The following is a 26,911-nucleotide window of genomic DNA, read 5'->3' as shown; positions in this document are numbered from 1 at the left end:
ATAGAGAGAGTCTGTGCAAGGGAGAGAGAGTGTGTGTACAAGGGAGAGAGTGTGTACAAGTGAGAGAGTGTGTACAAGGGAGAATGTGTGTACAAGGGAGAGAGAGAGTGTGTACAAGGGAGAGAGAGTGTACAAGAGAGAGAGTGTCTACAAGGGAGAGAGAGAATCTGTACAAGGGAGAGAGAGTGTGTGTTCAAGGGAGAGAGTGTGTATAAGGGAGAGAGTGTGTACAAGGGTGAGATTGTGTACAAGGGAGAGAGAGAATATGTACAAGGGAGAGTGTGTACAGGGGAGAGAGTGTGTACAAGGGAGAGAGTGTGTACAAGGGAGAGAGAGTGTGTGTACAAGGGAGAGAGTGTGTACAAGGGAGAGAGACAGGGTGTACGAGGGAGAGAGAGAGTGTGTACAAGGGAGAGAGTGTGTACAAGGGAGAGAGACAGTGTGTACAAGTGAGAGAGTGTGTACAAGGGAGAGAGTGTGTACAAGGGAGAGAGTGTGTACAAGTGAGAGAGTGTGTACAAGGGAGAGAGTGTGTACAACGGAGCGAGTGTGTACAAGGGAGAGATTGTTTACAAGAAAGAGAGAGAGTGTGTACAAGGGAGAGAGAGAGTGTGTATAAGTGAGAGAGTGTCTACAAGGAAGAGAGAGGGTGTACAAGTCTGAGAGTGCGTACAAGGTAGGGAGTGTGTACAAGGGAGAGAGTGTATACAAGGGAGAGAGGGTGTACAAGGGAGAGGGTGTGTCAAAGTGAGAGAGTGTGTACAAGGGAGGAGTGTGTACAAGGGAGAGAGAGTGTGTACAAGTGAGAGAGTGCGTACAAGGGAGAGAGTATGTACAAGGCAGAGAGTGTGTACAAGGGAGAGAGTGTGTACAAGGGAGAGAGTGTGTACAAGGGAGAGAGAGAGTGTGTATAAGTGTGAGAGTGTCTACAAGGAAGAGAGAGTGTGTACAAGTGAGAGAGTGCGTACAAGGTAGGGGGTGTGTACAAGGGAGAGAGTGTGTACAAGGGAGAGAGTGTGTACAAGGGAGAGGGTGTGTCAATGTGAGAGAGTGTGTACAAGGGAGGAGTGTGTACAAGGGAGAGAGTGTGTACAAGGGAGAGAGTGTGTACAAGGCAGAGAGTTGTACAAAAGAGACAGTGTGTACAAGGGAGAGAGTGTGTACAGGGGGAGAGTGTGTACAAGGGAGAGAGTGTGGACAAGGGCGAGAGAGTCTGTGTACAAGTGAGGGAGTGTGTACAAGGGAGAGAGTGTGTACAAGGTAGAGAGTGTGGACAAGGGAGAGAGTGTGTACAAGGGAGAGAGAGAGTGTGTACAAGGGAGAATGAGAGTGTGTACAAGGGAGAGAGTGCGTGTAAAAGTGAGTGAGTGTACAAGGGAGAGAGACAGTTTGAACAAGGGAGGTATTGTGTACAAGGGAGAGAGTGTATACAAGGGAGAGAGTGTGTACAAGGGGGAGAGAGAGTGTGTACAAGTGAGAGAGTGTCTACAAGGAAGAGAGAGTTTGTGTACAAGTGAGAGTGTGTGTACAAGTGAGGGAGTGTGTACAAGGGAGAGAGTGTGTAAAAGGGAGAGAGTGGGCACAAGGGAGAGAGTGTGTAAAAGTGAGAGAGTGTGTACAAGGGAGAGAGTGTGTACAAGGGAGAGAGTGTGTACAAGGCAGAGAGTGTGTACAAAAGAGACAGTGTGTACAAGGGAGAGAATGTGTACAGGGGGAGAGTGTGTACAAGGGAGAGAGTGTGTAAAAGGGAGAGAGTGTGTACAAGGGAGAGAGTGTGTACAAAGGAGAGAGTGTGTACAAAGGAGAGAGTTTGTACGAGGGAGATAGGGTGTACAAGGGAGAGACAGAGTGTACAAGAGAGAGAGTGTGTGTGTACAAGTGAGAGAGTGTGTACAAGAGAGAGAGTGTGTGTGTACCTGAGAGAGAGTGTTTGTGTACAAGAGAGAGAGAATGTGTGTGTATAAGGGTGAGAGTGTGTACAAGGGAGAGAGTGTGTACAAGGGAGAGAGAGAGTGTGTACAAGGGAGAGAGAGAGTGTGTACCAGGGAGAGAGCGTGTACAAGGGAGAAAGTGTGTACAAGGGAGAGAGTGTGTACAAAGCAGAGAGTGTGTACAAGGGAGAGAGTGTGTACAAGGGAGAGAGAGTGTGTGTACAAGCGATTGAGTGTGTTTGTACAAGGGAGAGAGTGTGTACAAGAGAGAGAGTGTTTGTGGACAAGAGAGAGAGGGCGTGTGTACGAGAGAGAGAGTGTGTGTACAAGGGAGAGAGTGTGCACAAGGGATATAGTGTGTACAAGGGAGAGAGAGTGTGTACAAGAGAGAGAGAGTGTGTGTACAAGGGAGAGAGTGTGTACAAGGGAGTGAGTGTGTACAAGGGAGAGAGAGTGTGTGTACAAGGGTGAGAGAGAGTGTGTACAAGGGAGAGAGGGTGTGTACAAGGGAGAGAGAGTGTGTACAAGGGAGAGAGAGTGTGTGTACAAGGGAGAGAGTGTGTACAAAGGAGAGAGTGTGTACAAGGGAGAGAGAAAGTGTGTACAAGAGAGAGAGTGTGTACAAGGGAGAGACACAGGGTGTACGAGGGATAGAGAGAGTGTGTACAAGGGAGAGAGAGAGTGTGTACAAGGGAGAGATTGTGTACAAGTGAGAGAGTGTTTACAAGGGAGAGAGTGTGTACAAGGGAGAGATTGTGTACAAGGAGGAGAGAGAATGTGTACAAGGGAGAGTATGTACAGGGGAGAGAGTGTGTACACGGGAGAGATTGTGTACAAGGGAGAGATTGTGTACAAGGGAGAGAATGTGTACAAGGGGAAGAGTGTGTACAAGGGAGAGAGAGTGTGTACAAGGGAGAGAGAGAGTTTGTGCCAGGGAGAGAGTGTGTACAAGGTAGAGAGTGTGTACAAGGGAGAGAGTGTGTACAAAGGAGAGAGTGTGTACAAGGGAGAGAGTGTGTACAAGGGAGAGAGAGTGTGTGTCCCAGAGAGAGAGTGTGTGTGTACAAGGGAGAGAGTTTGTACAAGAGAGAGAGAGTGTGTACAGAGAGAGAGAGAGAGTGTGTACAAGGGAGAGAGTGTGTACAAGGGAGAGAGTGTGTACAAGGAAGAGAGTGTGTACAAAGCAGAGAGTGTGTACAAAAGAGACAGTGTGTACAAGGGAGAGCGTGTGTACAGGGGGAGAGTGTGTACAAGGGAGAGTGTGTGTACAAGGGAGAGAGTGTGAACAATTGAGCGAGTGTGTAGAAGGTAGAGAGTGTGTACAAGGGAGAGAGTTTGTACAAGAGAGAGAGAGTGTGTACAGAGAGAGAGAGTGTGTGTGTACAAGGGTGAGAGTGTGTGTAAAAGTGAGAGAGTGTGTACAAGGGAGAGAGACAGTGTGAACAAGGGAGGGATTGTGTACAAGGGAGAGAGTGTGAACAAGTGAGAGAGTGTGTACAAGGGAGAGAGTGTGTACAAGGGAGAGAGAGAGTGTGTACAAGGGAGAGAGAGTGTACAAGGGAGAGAGTGTCTACAAGGAAGAGAGAGAATGTGTACAAGTGAGAGAGAGTGTGTGTTTAAGGGAGAGAGTGTGTATAAGGGAGAGAGTGTGTACAAGGGAGAGATTGTGTACAAGGGAGAGAGAGAATGTGTACAAAGGAGAGTGTGTACAGGGGAGAGAGTGTGTACAAGGGAGAGAGTGTGTAAAAGGGAGAGAGCGTTTACAAGGGAGAGAGTGTGTACAAGGGAGAGAGTGTGTACAAGGGAGAGAGAGTGTGTACAAGGGAGAGAGAGTGTGTGTACAAGGGCGAGAGTGTGTACAAGGGAGAGAGACAGGGTGTACGAGGGAGAGAGAGTGTGTGTACAAGGGAGAGAGTGTGTACAAGGGAGAGAGAGTGTGTGTATACGTGAGAGAGTGTGTACAAGGGAGAGAGTGTGTACAAGTGAGAGGGTGTGTACAAGCGAGAGAGTGTGTACAAGGGAGAGAGATAGTGTGTACAAGTGAGAGAGTGTGTACAAGTGAGAGAGTGTGTACAAGGGAGAGAGTGTGTACAAGGGAGAGAGTGTGTACAAGGGAGAGAGTGTGTACAAGGAAGAGAGTGTGTACAATTGAGCGAGTGTGTACAAGGGAGAGAATGTGTACAAGGGAGAGAGTGTATACAAGGGAGAGAGTGTGGATACGGGAGAGATTGTGTACAAGGGTGAGAGTGTGTACAAGGAAGAGAGTGTGTACAAGGGAGAGAGTGTATACAAGGGAGAGAGAGTGTGTACAAGGGAGAGAGAGTGTGTGCCAGGGAGAGAGTGTGTACAAGGGAGAGAGTGTGTACAAGGGAGAGAGTGTGTACAAAGGAGAGAGTGTGTACAAGGGAGAGAGTGTGTGCAAGGGAGACAGAGTGTGTGTACCAGAGAGAGAGTGTGTTTGTACAAGGGAGAGAGTGTGTACAATAGAGAGAGAGTGTGTACGAGAGAGAAAGAGAGAGTGTGTACAAGGGAGAGAGTGTGTACAAGGGAGTGAGTGTGTACAAGGGAGAGAGAGTGTGTGTAGAAGGGAGAGAGAGAGTGTGTACAAGGGAGAGAGAGAGTGTGTATAAGGGAGAGAGAGAGTGTGTACAAGGGAGAGAGAATGTGTGTACAAGGGAGAGAGTGTGTACAAGGGAGAAAGTGTGTACAAGGGAGAGAGTGTGTGTGTACAAGGGAGAGAGTGTGTACAAGGGAGAGACACAGGGTGTACGAGGGATAGAGAGAGTCTGTGCAAGGGAGAGAGAGTGTGTGTACAAGGGAGAGAGTGTGTACAAGTGAGAGAGTGTGTACAAGGGAGAAAGTGTGTACAAGGGAGAGAGAGAGTGTGTACAAGGGAGAGAGAGTGTACAAGAGAGAGAGTGTCTACAAGGGAGAGAGAGAATGTGTACAAGGGAGATTGAGTGTGTGTTCAAGGGAGAGAGTGTGTATAAGGGAGAGAGTGTGTACAAGGGTGAGATTGTGTACAAGGGAGAGAGAGAATGTGTACAAGGGAGAGTGTGTACAGGGGAGAGAGTGTGTACAAGGGAGAGAGTGTGTACAAGGGAGAGAGAGTGTGTGTACAAGGGAGAGAGTGTGTACAAGGGAGAGAGACAGGGTGTACGAGGGAGAGAGAGAGTGTGTACAAGGGAGAGAGTGTGTACAAGGGAGAGAGACAGTGTGTACAAGTGAGAGAGTGTGTACAAGGGAGAGAGTGTGTACAAGGTAGAGAGTGTGTACAAGTGAGAGAGTGTGTACCTGGGAGAGAGTGTGTACAACGGAGCGAGTGTGTACAAGGGAGAGATTGTTTACAAGAAAGAGAGAGAGTGTGTACAAGGGAGAGAGTGTGTACAAAGGAGAGAGTGTATACAAGGGAGAGAGTGTGTACAAGGGAGATTGAGTGTGTGTACCAGAGAGAGTGTGTGTGTGTACAAGGGAGAGAGTGTGTACAAGAGTGAGAGAGTGTGTACAAGAGAGAAAGAGAGAGTGTGTACAAGGGAGAGAGTGTGTACAAGGGAGTGAGTGTGTACAAGGGAGAGAGAGTGTGTGTACAAGGGAGAGAGAGAGTGTGTACAAGGGAGAGAGAGTGTGTACAAGGGAGAGAGAGAGTGTGTACAAGGGAGAGAGAGTGTGTGTGCACGGGAGTGAGTGTGTACAAGGAAGAAAGTGTGTACAAGGGAGAGAGTGTGTGTACAAGGGAGAGAGTGTGTACAAGGGAGAGACACAGGGTTTACGAGGGATAGAGAGAGTCTGTACAAGGGAGACAGAGAGTGTGTACAAGGGAGAGAGTGTGTACAAGTGAGAGAGTGTGTACAAGGGAGAAAGTGTGTACAAGGGAGAGAGAGAGTGTGTACAAGGGAGAGAGAGTGTACAAGAGAGAATGTATCTCCAAGGGAGAGAGAGAATGTGTACAAGGGAGAGTGTGTGTTCAAGGGAGAGAGTGTGTATAAGGGAGAGAGTCTGTACAAGGGTGAGATTGTGTACAAGGGAGAGAGAGAATGTGTACAAGGGAGAGTGTGTACAGGGGAGAGAGTGTGTACAAGGGAGAGAGAGTGTGTGTACAAGGGAGAGAGTGTGTACAAGGGAGAGAGACAGGGTGTACGAGGGAGAGAGAGATTGTGTACAAGGGAGAGAGTGTGTACAAGGGAGAGAGTGTGTACAAGGGAGAGAGAGAGTGTGTACAAGTGAGAGAGTGTGTACAAGGGAGAGAGTGTGTACAAGGGAGAGAGTGTGTACAAGTGAGAGAGTGTGTACAAGGGAGAGAGTGTGTCCAAGGGAGAGAGTGTGTACAAGGGAGAGATTGTTTACAAGGGAGAGAGTTTGTACAAAGGAGAGATTGTGTACAAGGGAGAGAGTGTGTACAAGGGAGAGTGTGTGTACAAGGGAGAGAGTGTGTACAATGGAGCGAGTGTATACAAGGGAGAGAGTGTGTACAAGAGAGAGAGTGTGTACAAGGGAGAGAGTGTGTACACGGGAGAGATTGTGTACAAGGGAGAGAGCGTGTACAAGGGAGAGAGTGTGTACAAGGGAGAGAGTGTGTTCAAGGGAGAGAGTTTGTACAAGGGAGAGAGTGTGTACAAGCGAGAGAGACAGGGTGTACGAGGGAGAGAGAGAGTGTGTACAAGGGAGAGAGTGTGTACAAGGGAGAGAGTGTGTACAAGGGAGAGTGTGTGTACAAGGGAGAGAGTGTGTACAATGGAGCGAGTGTGTACAAGGGAGAGAGTGTGTACAAGAGAGAGAGTGTGTACAAGGGAGAGAGTGTGTACAAGGGAGAGAGTGTGTACAAGGGAGAGAGAGAGTGTGTACAAGGGAGAGAGTGTGTACAAAGGAGAGAGTGTGTACAAGGGAGAGAGAGAGTGTGTACAAGGGAGAGAGTGTGTACAAGGGAGAGACACAGGGTGTACGAGGGATAGAGAGAGTGTGTACATGGGAGAGAGAGAGTGTGTACAAGGGAGAGAGTGTGTACAAGTGAGAGAGTGTGTACAAGGGAGAGAGTGTGTACAAGGGAGAGAGAGTGTGTGTACTATGGAGAGAGAGTGTACAAGGGAGAGAGTGTCTACAAGGGAGAGAGAGAATGTGTACAAGGGAGAGAGAGTGTGTGTTTAAGGGAGAGAGTGTGTATAAGGGAGAGAGTGTGTACAAGGGAGAGATTGTGTACAAGGGAGAGAGAGAATGTGTACAAAGGAGAGTGTGTACAGGGGAGAGAGTGTTTACAAGGGAGAGAGGGTGTAAAAGGGAGAGGGCGTTTACAAGGGAGAGAGTGTGTACAAGGGAGAGAGTGTGTACAAGGGAGAGAGAGAGTGTGTACAAGGGAGAGAGAGTGTGTGTACAAGGGCGAGAGTGTGTACAAGGGAGAGAGACAGGGTGTACGAGGGAGAGAGAGAGTGTGTACAAGGGAGAGAGTGTGTACAAGGGAGAGAGAGAGTGTGTATAAGTGAGAGAGTGTGTACAAGGGAGAGAGTGTGTACAAGTGAGAGTGTGTGTACAAGCGAGAGAGTGTGTACAAGGTAGAGAGATAGTGTGTACAAGTGAGAGAGTGTGTACAAGGGAGAGAGTGTGTACAAGAGAGAGAGTGTGTACAAGGGAGAAAGTGTGTACAAGGGAGAGATTGTGTACAAGGGAGAGATTGTGTACAAAGGAGAGATTGTTTACAAGGGAGAGAGTGTGTACCAGGGAGAGAGTGTGTACAAGGGAGAGTGTGTGTACAAGGGAGAGAGTGTGTACAATTGAGCGAGTGTGTACAAGGGAGAGAGTGTGTACAAGGGAGAGAGTGTATACAAGGGAAATAGTGTGTACACGGGAGAGAGTGTGTACAAGGGAGAGAGTGTGTACAAGGGAGAGAGTGTGTACAAGGGACAGAGTGTGTACAAGGGAGAGAGAGTGTGTACAAGGGAGAGAGAGAGTGTGTACCAGGGAGAGAGTGTGTACAAGGGAGAGAGTGTGTACAAGGGAGAGAGTGTGTACAAAGGAGAGAGTGTGTACAAGGGAGAGAGTGTGTACAAGGGAGAGAGAGTGTGTGTACCAGAGAGAGTGTGTGTGTGTACAAGGGAGAGAGTGTGTACAAGAGAGAGAGAGTGTGTACAAGAGAGAAAGAGAGAGTGTGTACAAGGGAGAGAGTGTGTACAAGGGAATGAGTGTGTACAAGGGAGAGAGAGTGTGTGTACAAGGGAGAGAGAGAGTGTGTACAAGGGAGAGAGAGAGTGTGTACAAGGGAGAGAGAGAGTGTGTACAAGGGAGAGAGAGTGTGTGTACAAGGCAGAGAGTGTGTACAAGGGAGAAAGTGTGTACAAGGCAGAGAGTGTGTGTACAAGGGAGAGAGTGTGTACAAGGGAGAGACACAGGGTGTACGAGGGATAGAGAAAGTCTGTACAAGGGAGAGAGAGAGTGTGTACAAGGGAGAGAGTGTGTACAAGTGAGAGAGTGTGTACAAGGGAGAAAGTGTGTACAAGGGAGAGAGAGAGTGTGTACAAGGGAGAGAGAGTGTACAAGAGAGAGAGTGTCTCCAAGGGAGAGAGAGAATGTGTACAAGGGAGAGAGAGTGTGTGTTCAAGGGAGAGAGTGTGTATAAGGGAGAGAGTGTGTACAAGGGTGAGATTGTGTACAAGGGAGAGAGAGAATGTGTACAAGGGAGAGTGTGTACAGGGGAGAGAGTGTGTACAAGGGAGAGAGAGTGTGTGTACAAGGGAGAGAGTGTGTACAAGGGAGAGAGACAGGGTGTACGAGGGAGAGAGAGAGTGTGTACAAGGGAGAGAGTGTGTACAAGGGAGAGAGTGTGTACACGGGAGAGAGAGAGTGTGTACAAGTGAGAAAGTGTGTACAAGGGAGAGAGTGTGTACAAGGGAGAGAGTGTGTACAAGTGAGAGAGTGTGTACAAGGGAGAGAGTTTGTACAAGGGAGAGAGTGTGTACAAGGGAGAGATTGTTTACAAGGGAGAGAGTTTGTACAAAGGAGAGATTGTGTACAAGGGAGAGAGTGTGTACAAGGGAGAGTGTGTGTACAAGGGAGAGAGTGTGTACAATGGAGCGAGTGTGTACAAGGGAGAGAGTGTGTACAAGAGAGAGAGTGTGTACAAGGGAGAGAGTGTGTACACGGGAGAGATTGTGTACAAGGGAGATAGCGTGTACAAGGGAGAGAGTGTGTACAAGGGAGAGAGTGTGTACAAGGGAGAGAGTTTGTACAAGGGAGAGAGTGTGTACACGTGAGAGAGTGTGTACAAGGGAGAGAGTGTGTACAAGGGAAAGAGTGTGTACTAGGGACAGAGTGTGTACAAGGGAGAGAGTTTGTACAAGGGAGAGAGTGTGTACAAGCGAGAGAGTTTGTACAAGGGAAATAGTGTGTACAAGGGAGAGAGAGTGTGTACAAGGGAGAGAGAGAGTGTGTACAAGGGAGAGAGAGAGTGTGTACAAGGGAGAGAGAGAGTGTGTACAAGGGAGAGAGAGTGTGTGTACAAGGGAGAGAGTGTGTACAAGGGAGAGAGTGTGTACAAGGGAGTGAGTGTGTACAAGGGAGAGAGTGTGTACAAGGGAGAGATTGTGTACACGGGAGAGATTGTGTACAAGGGAGAGAGTGTGTACAAGTGAAAGTACAAGTTCCTTCTGTTCAGTAGCTTCGGTTTTCCTCCACTAGGGTGTAAATCCTGGATCTCGTGTATGTAAGGCATATTACATCACTAAGTAGCACCCCAGTACTAAAGTTGGACACATTTTTGAGTTAATGATGCTAGAACAGGCAGAGAGCCTATTCCTGACCAATGGGAAGCCAAGCACTTCTTCAATCTGCAGTCCGCACAGGCAACTTGGTACCGTGTCTCCGCAACATCCTGGGACATGGAGAAAGAGAAGAGGCCAGGAGGAGAGAGGAACTGATGAAAAGTCTAAGGAGCCAGCTGAGCCTCCAAAGAGGGTAAATAAAAGAACACAGTGAAATAGAGCTTGATTGATCAAAACCTGGATATGATGACATATCGCATCACCTGGAACAGAGTCCATTACATCAAAAAACACAACACTGCGACAAAGGCCCGCAAGAAGAGGGTGTGACTGAGTTGAAGTTTGTGGGTGGTGGCAAGGGCCACAAGCATTCTTATGGCAAAATGGAGGAAGATGTGCAGAAATACCATGACATAGAGTGCAGAAATTTAGACCATCTTCAGCATGGTGACCATGTGCACACTGACCATCTTCAGCAAGGTGACCATGTGCACACTGGCCCTCTGAGCACTGGCAGGAGACTCGCAGACCCCTTGAAGAAGGTCAAGGGTTGCACTGAAGAGCACATTCATGAAGGGGAAACCATTTCCTTCCAGCCTCATCAACTAGCTCTCCTGTCAGAAAACATCCCTCACTACTGAAAAGGGCTATTCATCAGTCACATTGTGAAACCCTGAAGGGAGTGGGAAAGACCCTCAAAAGTGAGAGGAGACACCACCCCAACTCTGATGCTCTGTAAAAATACTGTCACCAGGGGCATCATCAACAAAACAAGGTTAATGCCCAAGGGAAGCCTTTGGAGGAGCAGGAGATGGGCAGAGACCAAGATCAGTTCCCTGAGGTGACACCTGACGTGGAGAGAGAAATCGCCAGTGCGCTAGGCCCAGGGCCACAAAACGAAATCTTAAGTAGTTCATTCAAGCTGAACGTTACTCGAGGAGACATGCAGACTCTTCAGAAAGGCCAGTGGCTCAATGATGAAATTATTAATTTTTACATGAGTCTTCTCATGGAAAGAAGCAAATCTCCAGGGTTTCCAGCACTTCACACCTTTGGTACATTTTGTTTTTACACAAAACCGAAGGGTGGAGGATACAGGGCAGTAAAACGGTAGACACAAACTGTGAACATCTTTGAAAAGAACATTGTCCTCGTGCCGGTACATCTGGGCGTCCACTGGACCTTGGCGGTTGTAGACTTACGAAAGAAGACCATTGTCTACTGGGACCCAATGGGACAGAAGAGACCAGACATCCTGGTGATGATTTTCCAATACCTGCAGGATGAGAGCAAAGTGAGAAGGGATATAGAGCTGAACCCTATGGAATGGAAGCAACACAGCATGACAGGAGAGGAGATTCCTCTGCAGCTGAATCAAAGCGACTGTGGCATGTTTACCTGTAAATATGCAGATTATATTTCGAGAGAGCAACCCATAACCTTCTCCCAGCAGCATGTGCCTCTGTTTAGGAAGCAGATGGTATGATTTTTTTCATGTCTGGGCAACCAAGAACAAACAATGATGTCTCAAATGAAATTGGTTTTAAGTGAATCAAAAGCAATTTGACAATAAGTGAAATGCTCATTTATAGACTAATTTTTAAAGGAAAAAAATTATAAACAGTGAAACTAGGTGGTGTGGTTGTACATGCTGTATCCCCAAATCTAGGGAGGTAGAGACATGAAGATTCAGATTTCACTCCACGTTTGCACAGAGAAAGTTCAAGGCCAGCCTCGGCTGCAGAGTGAGGTCCTTTCTCAAACACTATGGAATTAACAGGGTAACTTGACTGACATCATAAGAAAGCTTTAATACAAGGTGAACTCAGGGAGTGGTCTATGGTTTTATTTTCAATGTAGCATTAATAAGTGGAAATAAAGAAAATCTAAAACAAAGTCACAAGCAAATATTACCACCAAGTCTCAGAAAAAAATCATTTTTTGAGTTAATACCTTTTATGTGAATGAAATAATAATAACCGAGAATAAAGTCTACCATATGAGCAGCTTAGGGAGGCAGAGAGAGGGCACATTGGTTAAGAGCACTCATTGTTCTTGCCGAAGACCTGGAATTGTTTTCCTCCAGCACCCACATGGCCCCATCTGTAACTCAAGTTCCTGAAGATCCAGTGACCTCTTCTGGCAGCTTTAGGTACTGCAAGGCCAGAGAGCTAACACCAATGCCTGTGCTTAATTAAACACTGTGCCCCATCCCTGCCCATGAGATGTCAACAGACTAGCACACATAGATTGTCAATAAATTAGAAAATAACTCTGGATCCAGAAATAACAATGTCATCACATGATCATCGATCAAAACTAACTGACAAGAAACGGTATATATATATAAACTAGGCAGCCTGAACAACATTAGATGTGTTAGGTATAAAGTCACAGGTGATGCTGCACACCTGTAATCTCAGTACCTGGGAGGCAAAGGAAGAAGGGTCAGGAGTTGAAAGTAATCCTCATTTATAGAAAGTTCCAGACCTGCCTGTCTCCAAGAAGACCAATGGGAGGAGGAAGAAAAGAAGGAAGAGGAGGAAGAAAGGGGAAAGATCAAAAGAAAAAAAGATCTGATAGCACTATCTCTGAATCCACCATGGGTACTGCAGCAGTGTCTTGGTTAACCCAGGCTACAATTATTGTCACAAAAATTGCAAGCAAAATGTGTGTACACATTCACAACACCGTTTTTCTTGGTAGTAAAGGTCACCATGTGAAGCTGCTCTCTGAGCACAGTGGTCCCTTGGAAATGATCTTGACAAGAAGGAAGAAAAATTTAAAAAAAAACAAGTAGAGATAATTTGATGACTTCAGGTTTTTATTCTTTTTCGTCATGGAGTGAAATCTCAGTGGGTGAGCATTCTTTCCCCCCTCTACTTGATGAGGAACCTGCAAACACCATCACTCACCAAAGGAGATGGACCCTTTATCAAAGGAGATGTTAGAGTTAATTATACAATTATATATCTGTCACGAGGCCTCCCTATACATCATATAAATGACCAGGTTGGTCAAAAATAAATGTTTGATGTCCCTATCAACTGTAAACTTTTTCTCCTGATGGAAATAGTTGACCTTTTCCATCCCAGAATACATGGAAACAGTAAAGCCGATCCCATGACCATGGTAGGAATATAAACATTTTGACTACACTCTTTTTTTTTTTTTTTTTAGTTTTTTAGTTTTTCGAGACAGGGTGTCAGTGTGGTTTTGGAGCCTGTCCTGGAACTATTGACTACACTCTTAAGCCAGTGGCATGACATGGAGTCATATCATCTCCAACTGGTGTTCCCTTATATTCCATCTGGTATTGAAATATCTCAGGTAACAGAGTGGCCATGGGATTTTCTGGTCCTTCCTGTACATATCCCATGGAGAGGAGAGTGGGGATTAGGATGGTGCTTACCTCCTAGGAGAGATGTAAACAATAGCTGTCCATTCTGAACAACGAAAGTGTGTTTAAACCAATATGTCTCACGAATGTCACCACACGAACCGCATGCTTACTGCTGCTTTAGAGATAAGAACAAACACCCCAGAGACAAACAAGAATCCATACAACATAAATCATGCATCTAAACGCAGTTAAGGCCGCACACGTGAAATCATACATCATAACCAGAGATTGATGAAAGACCCAGGGAGTTTCGTTCTTAAAAACCTTTATAGGCAGTCATAGAGATACAATCAGAAATCTTGAATTATCTTGTCAGAACAAAATACTACCCTACAAATTCTAAAGTAAATGCAAATGATATCAGGGAAATGGATGTAACAAAAAAAGAATAATACCCCTAGTGTGTTGGGCTCTAATTTGGAAGGTGAGGGGGAAAAAATCAACTATAATGAAAATTGAAAATGGTGCAGAATCATCTTTTCCCCTTCCCGAGCATCCTGGAATTCACACATATGACTGTATTCATTGGGAACAGATGTAATGAGTCCAAAAAAGCCAAGATTTTTCCTTCAGCAACCGAAGGGGTGGTCTTTTTGTTTGTTTGTTTAGCAGCAGATCATGTAACTAGTTTGAATTAAAGGAATAGATTATTCCAAAATCAGAATCTAAATCCTGAGCCCTACAAGGATGACACTGCACACTCCTCCAAGAGGTTGAAGGGAGCTACAGAAGCAAAAATTATACAATGGAAAAAAGTAAGTATCTTCAACAAATGGTGCTGGCATGACTGGATATCAACATGTAGAAGATGCAAATAGATCCATATCTATCCCTATGCACAAAACTCAAGTCCAAATGGATTAAAGACCTCAATATAAATCCACCCACACTGAACCTGATGGAAGAGAAAGTGGGAAGTAGCCTTCAATACATGGGCACAGCAGACCACTTTTTAAATATAACACCAGTGGCACAGACACTGAGAGCAACAATAAATACATGGGACCTTTTGAAACTGAGAAGTTTCTGTAAAGGAAAGGACACAGTCATAAGACAAAATGACAGCTTACTGAATGGAAAAACATATTCACAAACCCCACATCAGACAGAGGACTGATCTTCAAAATATAGAAAGAACTTAATAAATTAGACATCAAAATTACAAATAATCCAATTAAAAACTGGGGGAATTAAACAGAGAATTCTCAACAGAAGAATCTCAAATGGCTGAAAGACACTTTAAGAAAATGTTCAACATCCTTAGCCATCAGGGAATTGCAAATCAAAACAATTCTGAGATGCCATTTTACACTCATTAGAATGGCTAAGATCAAAAATACCAATGACAGCTTATGTTGGTTGGAGAGGATGTGGAGCAAGGGGAACACTCATCCATTGCTGGTAGGAATGCAAACTTGGACAACCACTCTGGAAATCAGTATGGCGGTTTCTCAGAAAACTGGGAATCAACATACCTCAGGACTCAGCAATACCACTCTTGGGCATATACCCAAAAGATGATCAATCATGCTACAAGAATATGTGTTCAACTATGTTTACAATAGCATTATTTGTAATAGCCAGAACCTGAAGACAACCTAGATGCCCCTCAACCAAAGAATGAATAAAAAAAAAATGTGGTACATTTACCTAATGGAGTACTACTCAGTGATTTAAAAAAATGATGACATCTTGAAATTAGCATGCAAATGGATGGTAGAAAAAACATCCTGAGTGAGGTAACCCAGGCCGAGAAAGATGAACATGGTATGAACTCATTCATAAATAGATACTAGCTGTAAAGCAAAGGATAATGAGCCTATAATCCATGATCCTAGAGAAGCTAAGTAGCAAGGTGAACCCTAAGAGAAACATATATAGGTCCACTTGGAGAGGGGCGACAGACAGGATCGCCAGACAAAAGTGAGAGCAGAGGGGTGGGGGCAGAAGAGGAAGAGAAGGGAGGGCAGAAGAGGAAGAGGAGAGGAGAAGGGGAAGGGGAGGAGAATTTGAGGGACTGGGATAGACAAGATAGAGGAAAGACAGAGATGAGGGCTGGGAAAGAGATATTTTGAGTGAGGGAGCCATTATGGGGCTAGCAAGCTATCTAGCACTAGATAAATCCCAGGAATTCACAAGGATGGCCGCAGCTAAGACCCTAAGCAATAGAGAAGAGGGTTCCTGAACTGGCCTTGCCCTGTAGTCAGATTGATGAATATCTTAAATGTCACCATAGAACCTTCATTCAGCAACTGATGGAAACAGGCAGAGACCTGCAGTGGAGCACTGGGCTGAGCTCTCAAAGTCCAGTTGAAGAGTGGGAGGAGTGAGAATAGGAGCAAATTGATCAAGACCATGATGGGGTCACCCACTGAAACACTCTACCTGAGCTCATGGGAGCTCACCAGCTCCAGCCAAACTGGGAAGGAACAAGCATAGGTCCCTCTGAATGTGGGTTATAGTCGGATAGCTGAGACAGACTGCAGGGTCCCTGGCAGCAGCACCAGGATTTATTCTTACTGTTTGTTATGGCTTTGGGGGAACCCATTCTCTTTGAGTGAATATCTTGCTCATTCTAGATATAGTAAGGAGGGCCTTGGACCTTCCCCAAAGCAATGTGCCTTACCATCTCTTAGAAGTAGATGGGGGGGTGAAGGAAGGTGGAAGGGAGGGAGTAGGAACTGGGATTGGTATGTAAAGTGAAAAAAAATAGCTTGTTTTCATTTAAAAAAACAAATAATTAAAAAGAAGCAAGTTGGAGAGGAAAGGGTTTATTTGGCTTCCATTTCCATATTACTGTCTATCGTGGAAGACAGTCAGGACGGGAACCAAACAGGGCAGGATGCTGTAGGCAATAGCTGATACAGAGCCCTTTCCTAATTAAGAAAATGTCTTATAGCTGAATATTATGGAGGAATCTTCTCCCTCTTCAGATAATTCTACTGTGTGTGTCAAGTTGACACCAGACTAGCAGGACACAGGCAGTGTTGAGTACGTGGGGTGGTGGGTAAAGTCTGGCCTCAGTGGGCAGGGCAGGGCAGGGTCACTGAATTCCTGAACCTAAGAACTGGGCAGGAGAGCAGAAGAGACCTAAGAAAAAAGGTCACACAAACTCCAGCCGGAAGTCTCGATGTTGGAGACAGGAAGCCTTTGGAAGCTACCTGGTATCCTGGCCCAGTGGGTTTGAGCAAGTTAGGACCGGCTTGGAGGACACAATTCGGTGCCTCAGTCAGGAGCCCAGCCTTTCCCTGGTCGCCTCCAGCTGGTGAAGACACCACGTTCCACATTGAACCCTTCTCTGGTCACCTCCAGCTGGTGAAGACACCAAGTTCCACACTGAACCCCAAGAACACAAAACAAGCAGGCACACAGAGGAGCAAGGCAGCGGCTCCCATCCTTACCTTTGCCTTGACTTTCATGCTTAGCTTTGGTCTCTTTGTGGTTTTTAAAACCGCTCATGGTGGACATTCTCTGGCTGCTCCATGCTTGCTTTCGAAGGGCGAATTCTGTCCTGCAGTCACCAGCAAATCTCCTTGGAGAGGTTGAGATTGTACTGTCTGGCCCAGAAGGCAGAGGCATTAGCCCTTAGAGGGACCGGAGGAACTGGGGGCAAGAGATGGGTGGGAGACCGCAAAGGAGTAGAGAGAGAAGCAAAAAGAGAATCAAACGCTTGCCCCGAGATCTGGCTTAAGCTACCTTGGGAGTCTTCAGGCTGCTTCCTCCGCAGCCTTGGGGTGGACGTGGGATCGCGCCAGTGCTGCACACCGCTGTTGAGACACAGGCAGCGATAGCGCCCAGCCAGTATCCAGTGCCTCCCGACCTGCCTATGCCCTGACTGGGGTCTGCAGCCGCGGGCGAAAGAAGTCCGTTAGCTCTGAAGAATGACAGTTATCCCAGAAGTCCCTTTAGAGAGACTTAAGTGCGTCTGCGGCTGCGCTCTGACAACCAGGTACGACCCAGTATTCTCTAAAATTAGGCTCGGCGGGGTTCTCTGCTGTGGCGCCTAAACTCTTTCCCAGGTCTCCCACTGCCGCTGCTGACCCCTGGCGGCCATGAGGAGAAACGCACCAGGAGCTTTCTCCCCACCCTGTGGCGATCAGTGCTGGGCATGCGCACAGACTCTCGGGCAAGTGAACTGTTATAAAAATCAAAGGAGGATGAAGCTCTACAGTTCAGGAAGGGAGGAAAACAACTTCTTCTTCTTCTTCCTTCTTCTTCTTCTTCCTTCTTCTTCTTCTTCTTCTTCTTCTTCTTCTTCTTCTTCTTCTTCTTCTTCTTTTTCCTCTTTTTTTTTTTTTTGGTTTTTCGAGACAGGGTTTCTCTGTAGCTTTGGTGCCTGTCCCGGAACTAGCTCTTGTAGACCAGGCTGGCCTCGAACTCCCCGAGAGCCGCAAAGGCGTGTGCCACCACCGCCCGGCTGGAGGAAAACTTCTTGAACACCATCAAGTTTATTATGTGACCCAAACTGCTATATAGATGAGGATGACCTTGAACTCCTGATGCCTGTTTCTACCCCTGAATGCTGAGATTATGTGAAGATGCCCCAACAACTGGTTTTCTGCAGTGCTGGGAACTAGACCCAAGGTTTAGTACAATTCTGCTAAGCGCTCTTCAATTGACCTCCAGTCCCAAATATTCGATTCTATTTCTCTTCACAGGAGATTAGGCTCTGATTCTGACACTAAGGACACAGTGTACAGATTATGATATAGCAGCTATACACTAGGACGTCTTTAAAATTCTGCTTCTGCCTCCACTGAGGCCACTTTGTGAGATGCTCTGACTGGGAGCACAGCAGTGCGATCCTGATTTTCAGGATCCAAAGGTCCAGCTTCCTGTGTTGTCTAGTGGACATTAGTTCTGCTCAATCTGTGTTCACAGCTTAGGGCCAGTTCATGAACATGTTAACACCACCTTGGGGTTGTTTCATTGATATATCTGAGCTACCTTGGTGTTTGTTCCTTAACATATTCGAATCTGCCTTGGGCTTGGTTCATATTGGAGCCGCCTGTGGCTGGCTCCCTTAAACACATCTTGCAAGCTTCACATTGTTCCAAGCTATGCAAAATGCTTTTTATACAAAATGATTTGTGCTCCAAACACTCAGATTCCCCAGTGCCAGGATGATGAGCTTAAATCACAACAACTGGCTCAGTTTCTGTTCTGAAATAAGAATTCACTTATGATGACACAGGCTTGTCATTCTTACAGCCATTTAATTTTAAAAGTTTTTCTCTATTTCTTAAAATAGTGTCCCATTGTTTTGTTAGACTGTTTAGATAAATTATAGAAATACTATTTATGTAGTTTTCTCCTTCAGTTTGTTAATATTTTATATCACATTTATTAATTAGTTTTGTATGTGAACTCATCCTTGAACTCCAAGAAAAAAAACTAAATAGTCAAAAAAAGATGAAAAGAAAAAGATCTTTTTTAAAAAAGAAATGGTCCCAAAAGTCCTTCGAGTGGATGTGAAGGATGGATGCGGTGCCTTTTTGGAGATCTGGGAGAGAGCAGGCAAGGGTAACTGACTGGAGCTGGACAGTGCATAATTTTGTATTAACAGTTTATAAAATGTCGACTGTACTCCACATCAACAAATTGTGTCAGGGTGGAATTTATCTTATAGAAGTACTTCTGTATTATAGAGGTGCTTTCTCTCTTTCTCTCTCTCTCTCTCTCTCTCTCTCTCTCTCTCTCTTTCTGGCTTTTTGAGATAGTGTCTTTCTATTATGTAGATCTGACTGGCCTCTAACTCACAAAAAACATACCTGCCCCTGATAAGTGTCCCGGTTACCTATTGCGTCAGGGGATTCATCTTTTTGATGTTATCAGGCGAGAGAGTAGCAGGCTGCCTGAAAGGATATGCTAGTCACAGCACCCTACAATGTACTTGAGGTCCTACTCCAAGGAAAGCCCAACTTTGTACATCGGAGTCTACTTGTCTTGGCTACTAACTGAGAGAAGGCAAAGGAACCTGTCTCAGAGAACTGCTGCCTTCCTTCAGACCCCAACTGCAAAGATTAAGAGGCAGGTTTGAAAGTTCCTGGGTTCAGCTGGGTGTTGCTGCCTCTGGATACCAGAGTTTGTGGAAATAGCAAGGCCTTTATACACTAGCAAAAGGCAGTTCACTGAGCCCCTAGTCCGGACTGAGACTAAACAAAAGGCATTTCTTTTGATATTCTGATGATACACCCTGACCCAGTACTACCTGAGAATCTATGGTAAAGAAGAAACAGACAGCTCGATCCCAAAGGTTGGTGGAGGACACCTAAGGGAAAGAACATTATTCCAGGAACAACAAAAAGACTCCGGTAACTGACCTTGATCAGGGTATTCAGCTGGGGTGCACAAAACTGTCTGAGTCGCTCAGACCAAGGTGTTATTCCTAGACTGAGCAGCCTAGCGCAGGATGCTTCATCCAGATGCCAGGTATGTGCTCAAGTCAATCCAAAACAGAGAGCCCTTAGCCTGGAAGGGGTCCGAATGAGAGACCAATATCCCAGTAACCTCTCGGAAAACTGACTTCATTGAGATCTGGCTTCCCAATGAAAATTCCAGAAATACAATTCTTTATTTTCAGCTTGGATTCTGATCACACATTCTCACTATGCTCTGCCTAGGATACAATCCCCTGCCCACATGTACCTGGAAGTGTAGAGGCTGAGACACTACAGCGTTCGCAGAGGTTTGGGTTATAAGAAGTGCTTGCAGTACCCCAGAGCTGCTGATTATCCCAGCACTTAAATCAGTTTGTGAGATGCAAAAGAACTGCAAATGCTTCCTTTAAGTGAAAACATAACTATTACTAACATACATATCTAGAGAAAAATCAATGCTTATATATACATAGTTGTAAGCATCAGGGATATATATATATATATATATATATATATATATATATATATATATATACATACCACCATAATAGTGCATCTGTATGTCTTTTCCCTCTCCAGGTAGATAGCCCATGCACACGCATAGCGGCAATGTCTTATCTACTGTCAGTATGTCTATTTATAGTCTTTCCTCTTCCCAATTTTAGACCCTCAGTGGGGGCAGCAAATTCTGCTTTTCTGAAAACCTGCTGGTGGCTCCCCCAAGCCCCAGTTCTCTCTGTTCCCCAGCTCCCAGCCTGGAAACCCTCAGGGACTCAATGCTCCTCTCTGAAGTCTAGGCACTAGGTATCTGCTCATGACTCTCCCAAGCACTGGGACTTTCTGATTTTTTTGACACCCCCCCCATGCCAGGAGTCCAAGGGGACCCAAAGACATTCATTCCCATTACCTTGTAGGAATAGTTGAGGAAATAAAGTATTTCACAACAATCGACAATATTTTAAGAATAGCCAAACTGCACCAGAAAGTGATCTATCTTGAGCCAGCTGACAGGGTATATTCAAAGTCGGAGCAACTTCCTCACGGTTTATACAAGATAAAGGCAATTTTGTTATTACAAGCCTCATATTTTAACTTTATCCTCTAAGCATGATGTTCGCCATCACATACATACAAAGCTCTGCTGTGTATTCTTAGTGAACTGACCTTTCCTTTATTCTATACTACTCATCCCCCGCCAATATTCATTGGCTTAGTATTCACGCAGCCTCCAAACGGTGTGGTGTGAGTGTCTGTGGGGTAGCTTTTCATTCTCTTTTAACCTCTGTTTCTTTGTGCTTACAATTTGTTAAAAAGCTATAAGCAAAGATCCACAAGAGGGCATCAGGGAGCTGGGTTGGCAGGTAGGCAGATGTCCTTTGTGGGAGGAATGGCAACCTCAGAGAGAAGGTAGAAAGAACAACAAAGCTATAATAATCTGGAATGCGCACAGAAACAGATTCCAGAGGCCTAAAGAGCTACGGCAAGTAAGTTAAGGAGTTTGCAGTTCAGGAATTTGAAGCCCCAGTGGAGACCATAGCAAATAGAGAGTAACTGGTGTGAGTATCTGGTATGTCCAAAAAGGCTGAAAAATGGAAGAAGTATCCAGAACGTTCTGGACCTCCCTTATTGGCCATCTGGATGATTTTCCTTTAGGGGAATGAGCAGTGGTCTTTGCCGGGCTTCCCAAACGCCCCTTTAGCAGCTGAGGTTCCTCTGCCCTAAGCTGTAGCCTAGGCCTGAGGTCAGAACGCATTAGTGCCAATTCCAAGCTCACTCATGTTTTAATCTTCCTTTCACATTTAGATCTCTGCATTTCTGGCCCTTTAAATTAACAAATAGCTCTACAGTATCTGACTGCTCAAAGAAAACTTAGCCAGCCACCAGCAAGAGCAGCCTTTTCGTAATGGTGAGGACTCCAATACCAGCTGTCGCCGCCCTGTGTACTGAGCCAAGGGATCTGTGGTAGGGACACTAAGAAGTGTGATTGATAGGGATCAGCTCTGGAGACTGCCCTCTGAGGAGGCGGCTCTGAGGCAGGCAACAGGGAACAGTTCAGGCAGTCAGACTCGCCTATGCAAACACCTCGGGAAGCTAAGCAGTTGGCAGCTCAGGAGCTGAACCAAAGCCAAACTGACGAATGTCGTGAGACCTTGGTTATACCCTGCCCCTGCCGATTCTTGTCTTCAGCCGCCCTGGAGCTTCTCGGGGCTCTACCTCTGGCAGGTGTCCTCTGAGGCCCAGGCTAAAACCAGAGGTTCTAGCAATAGACAAATGTTCTAGCAGCAGGTAAAAATAAACTCACAGGAACCTCTCTACAGAATATGCCTGAGGTCCTCTTGCCTTAGCCTTCAGGATTCTGGATTCTGGATTATCTCTACACTCTCAGAGTCGGGCTGAAAGGACTCGGGTAAGAGGGATCACCTTAAAGTTTCCAGTTGTGTTAAACCTGTTGTTCGTTCAAAACATTCCTTACAAAATATGTAAGGAATGGGAAAAAAGAAAAAAAAGTCAGACTCCTCATGGAGCAATTGCTTGAGTCTTCCTGTCTTAGCCTGTCTGACAGTCTGGCAATCTCTCTTAGTTGATGAGGAGGAAGCACCATTGTTCAACGGAACTGTAATCTGTTTGTGCCAGATTTGGCCACGTTGGGAGGACATTCCCACGTCTTCATTTATTCTGAAGTCTTTTCCTATTGCTCCACTTGTTTTGAGACTGAGGAAGTGTTTATAATTCTATTTTGTCTGTATCAGCTTATAATGGCAATGGTTTTAAGAGACTCAGGACACAAAGTAAAGTCAACAGCAAAAATTAGCTTTCTTATATATCAATAATGAACTCTTAAATCACAATTAATAAAAATTCAGGGTCAGAAACTGGGGTTCAACCTGAAGATCTGAAAAGCAAAACAGCCAACCACTGGTTCTTACCTCGACATCAGTCTGAAAATGGCGATCCTGCCTCTAGGAATGTCAGAATGAGACTCTCTTGAGAGCTGTCTCCTCCCATTTTATATTTCTTTCTAGGGCTGGGATTAAAGGTGTGCACCACTGGGATTAAAGGCATGCACCACCCAATTTCTATGGCAACTTGAGTGGTTACTGAGATTAAAGGTACGTGGCATTGTGGTTACTAGGATTACACCATAACCTGGACTGTAAGGCTGACTAGTGGGGTCGTTTTACTCTCAGAACTTCAGGCAGGCTTTATTTATTAAAATACAATTGAAATGCCACTACAAACTCTGAGGAAGAAATGAGGAAACAACACCATTCATGATAACCTCACAAAACAAAATAAAATAACTAACAAGAAGTCTAAAGAGATAGAAGGCCTTCAATGATTGAAATTTTTAAGCATAGGAAATGAAGTTAAAGGAGATACTAGAAGACCCAAAAACCTCAGGTGTTCATAGATAAAGAGAACTGAGAGTGTTAAAATAGCCATTCTACAGGAAGGGAGCTACAGTTTCAATAACATCCCCATCAAAATACGACTGTCTTCATAAAACGGGGGAAATAGCCTAAAATTCATATGAAGCAAAAGAGTCTCCGATAACCAAAACACTCTTCAGCAGAATGGTAATACTGGAGGCATCACAATTCCTGTTTTCAAATACTTATTTCGGAGCCATAGTTTAAAAAAAAACATGGCATTTGCATAAAAGGACATATAAGCAAATGTCATAGAATAAAGTACCCTAAAATAGCCAACTTGGTTTAAACTAAATGCTGGAAGACAGAACCTTTTCAATAAATGATGTCACAAAAACTGAGTAGCAGATTCCTCTCTTACCCTATGAAAAATCAATTGAAGATGAAATAAAAGCCTTGATATAAGAGCTGAAAGCGCTAGAAAATGGAGAGAGAGAGAGAGAGAGAGAGAGAGAGAGAGAGAGAGAGAGAAACCCTCCAAGATATTGAGACAGATAATATTTCCTGAGTGGGAGCACACATAGTAAAAGTAAACCCATACTGGAACTATTCTAAAGATTGGGGAAAGTTCTGTTATTCATCTGGCAGGAGACTGCTACCCAGGCCTATGACAGTTATAGCTCATAGTCAGCATGGTTGACTTAAGAAGTGCTAGGAGACAGAAAAGCCCACCTCAGTATGTCTTTAGGAACGTTCCAGAGAGACTCATGTAAGGACAGAAGGTCTATCCTGAGTGTGGACAACAGTGAGACCCCAGATCCTGAATTTCTTGTAATCCCCTGATCTGAGTGCCTACAGCTGCTCTGAGCACAAGACCTTCAGGAGTTCCTGATGGCAGGAGAGTGGTTTCTGGTGGGTTTGGCTGGGGCGTGCTATCTCTATATAATCTGCCCCTGAACACAATAAAGGAGGCATTCTTGGGGAATTCAAGGGTAACCCGTGTCGTTGTCTCTCTGTCTGTGTGTGTTTGTGTATTTTAACGTCCAGCTCCCTTGCCTGAAGCTTGCGAACTGGGTGCCAGTGCACAGAGCGCAGACACGGGGGCGCAGTGCGCAGCAGCGGGCAGTATCGTCTGATAGGCTGGAAGCCCAGAAGGAATAAAGGAGAAAGAGCAGAGAATCCCCTGGAACAGACATCTTCTCCTTCAGTGTCCAGCTCCACCACGCCCTTCCCATCATGATGAAATGACACTGAGCCAAAATGAGTCCTTCACCTTCTCTTGACTGTGTGTCACAATGACATGAATTCTGACTAAAATAGATAGATACTGGGCTGTGGGGTTGTTGCCATGACTATTCTTAAGCATAGGGTCCAGAAATCTCTGGAACTAGTTTGCAGAAAGGATTTGGAAAAGATGTAGCTATAGGCTCTGGGGTTTGTTTTGAGACTAAGTTTAAAGATGCTAGAATAACTTAGCAGAAGCAAGTTCGTGGTAGAGCAGTATTTGGACTATGGTGCTATGATTGTCAGCTGTTTTTAGCCAGGTGTGCAATGAAAACTGAAAGCAAAGAATATTCAGAAGATCAGAAAAGCCTATTTGGTATTGGGACCAATGAAATGTTCCTGCTGAAGAATGAAAAGAAGCCAAGCAGAGTGGGCAGAAGGCTCAGGAGTTAAGAACACTGCTCTTCCAGAAGACCGCAGCTGTTTGTAGTGCCCACAACTAGCAGCTCACAAAGGCCTTTAACTCCATCTCCAGGGGATCTGATGCCCTCTTCTGGTCTCCAGAGATAACAACACTCATACACAGAGAAATAAATCTTCTAAAATAAAGTAGTTTGCATGGGGACAATAAGAAAGATGGCTTTAGAGCATCCAAGGCAATGACTGGATACCACCCAGCATAGGCTCAAGGGTGTGAAGGGTGTAAAGATTTTTAACAAATCTGAAACTCTTTATTTTGAAAAGAGAACTGAGTGGTGCCCTGTTCACACAGGGACACCTAGGGACCCATTTCTTCACATTCGTCCAACAAGGCACACAGAGGCACCTGCAGCCTAAAGGACCCCTTAGTGCCCAAGTTGACATCAGACTTTGCCATTAGCAATAATATGCTGGATTTCTGGACATGTAGTATGCAAGACTTACACTTGTATATTTTCCTTCTTACGTAGAAGGAGAGAAAACCTTTACTGCTCACCCTGGGTATTCCGTATCCAGTTTTGATCTTGTTATCTCTTCAAACAATATAACAATGTCCATTAGCTATTGTTTTAAAATTTTTCAAAAAGTGTAAAGTATTACCTTGTATCTTTGATACTATTTTTGTTCCGTATTTTGCCTGCTGTTTCTACCTCCCTCCAAGGTGAGTTGCTTTCTCTACCCAGTCAGTTTCTAGTACTTAACAGTTCATGTCTACTGACTCAGGAGTAGCACCCAGAAGTGATTTCTCTCATTCAGGTCTAGTCTCAATTTTAGGAGAACTCTGTGTTCCTCAGTCTTGGAGATGGAGCCTTCTCAATGATTCTGTGTTTCTCAGCTGTGTTGGTTGTATTTTGTTTGTTTGTTTGTTTGTTTTTTGGTTTTTGTGGTTTATTTTTGGCAGCTTGATACAAACTAGTCATATCTGGGAAGAGAGGATCTTAACCGAGAAAATGCCTTCATAAGATTGTCCTGCAAACAGCTCTGCTGAATGTTTCTTAATTAGTAATTGATATGGCCGAGCTCATTCCATGTGGGTGGTGCCACCCCTAGGAAGGTGGTCCTGGGCTTCATAAGAAAACAGACTGAGCAAACCACAAGGGAGCAAGCCAGTAGCAGCGCTCCTCCATGGCCTCTGCATCAGCTCCTGCCTCCCCATCTCTCCCTGCCTTGAGTTCCTGCCCTGACTTCCCTCAGTGATGAACTGTAATGTAGAACTGTAAGATAAAATAAACCCTTTCCTCCCCAAGTTTCTTTTGATCCTGGTGTTTAATCACAGCAGTAGAAGCCCTAAGACATCAACACTTAAAGATCTATGGTGATCTCCAACCATGACAGCTTCCCCTCCCCTGCTAAGAGTGTGAATTGTCACCATTTTCCTTTTTGTGTCCTTAATAAGTCTTCACCAGAACCAAAGGGGAGGTCACCTTGCTATTTTCCCTCCAATTGCCATGGGATTTGTTCCTATGTGATCTGCTGTGTTTGTGTGTCTGCTTGTTGTATATGTATGAGAATTTGACCTACATTTGTGCCTGTGTGCCAGGTACATGCCTGGTTTTCACAGGGGTTATAAAAAGGCATCAGAACCCTTGAAACTGGAATTATAGATGGTTGTGAGCCACTATGTGGGTTCTGGGAATTGAGCCCAGATCCTCTGGAGGAGCAACAAGTGCTGCTAATTGCCAGATCGTCTCTCCAATCACTGTGAAGTGGTTTGAACCTGAACCCAAGGGACAATCTTTATTCGGTCATTCTACTGTCCCCAGTTAATCATGGCCACCTGCCAGCCCCTCATGGAGAAGAATCTGTGATGGATGGACTCTCCTCCTTGGGTCTTTGGTTTCCAGGAATTCTATACCCTTAGTGTAGCTCGTGTGCAGCTTTTAGCACTTTAGTAAACTATAGCATCTAGTCACTCTCCAAACGTGCAGGAGAGTGTTTCCATCTGGAGAGGGAGGGTGAGCTAGTTAATACTCACACTTCCCTCCTCCCAAGTCCCTGCCTACCTCTATATTTCAGGAAAACTCTTCCTTCATCCCCACCCCCATGGTGTTGTCTTCCTGCGATGGTTTTTATCATTTTCACTTTTCAGTTCCTTCATCCTCCTCTGCCAGAGAAGGGTACCTTCATTTGGAGCCAAAGACATGACACAGACAGTGGTTTGGGCTCTAAAAGAGCTAGAGTTTTCTGCGAATTAGGGCCATGAGATAGGCATCCCATCTTTATTGCCTTCCCATGTCCCATCACACACAGTTCTGAAGTCCCCACAATAAGAAGCCTTTTCATCTATAAACACCACATGGTCTAACTCTGCCTTTGCTGCATTGCCCTCCCCTCAAAGCTAGCTGGGCTTCCCACTTTTGAAAGTTCAATTTTTTTC

General features: G+C 45.3%; 1 protein-coding gene and 1 pseudogene across 1 annotated transcript in view; one reads left to right on the top strand and one right to left on the bottom strand.

Moving 5' to 3' along the window:
• The first annotated feature begins 10,059 nt into the window (after positions 1 to 10,059).
• On the top strand, positions 10,060 to 11,162 carry LOC121447354 (annotated as a pseudogene).
• Positions 11,163 to 16,766: 5,604 nt separating this feature from the next.
• The window catches only part of LOC121447353 (carboxylesterase 1D-like), a 38,017-nt gene continuing 27,872 nt past the window's right edge, over positions 16,767 to 26,911 (bottom strand). Inside the window, 2 exon segments of the mRNA XM_041650543.1 lie at positions 16,767 to 16,953; positions 18,566 to 18,582. Coding sequence (XP_041506477.1) covers positions 16,767 to 16,953; positions 18,566 to 18,582 — 204 coding nt within the window.

The sequence above is a fragment of the Microtus oregoni genome, unplaced genomic scaffold (assembly GCF_018167655.1).
Source record: "Microtus oregoni isolate MIOR12 unplaced genomic scaffold, Mior012 000004F_ref0000308, whole genome shotgun sequence".
NCBI lineage: Eukaryota > Metazoa > Chordata > Mammalia > Rodentia > Cricetidae > Microtus > Microtus oregoni.
The sequence above is the reverse complement of the archived record's forward strand: the minus strand, read 5'-3'. Positions and strand labels throughout refer to the sequence as shown.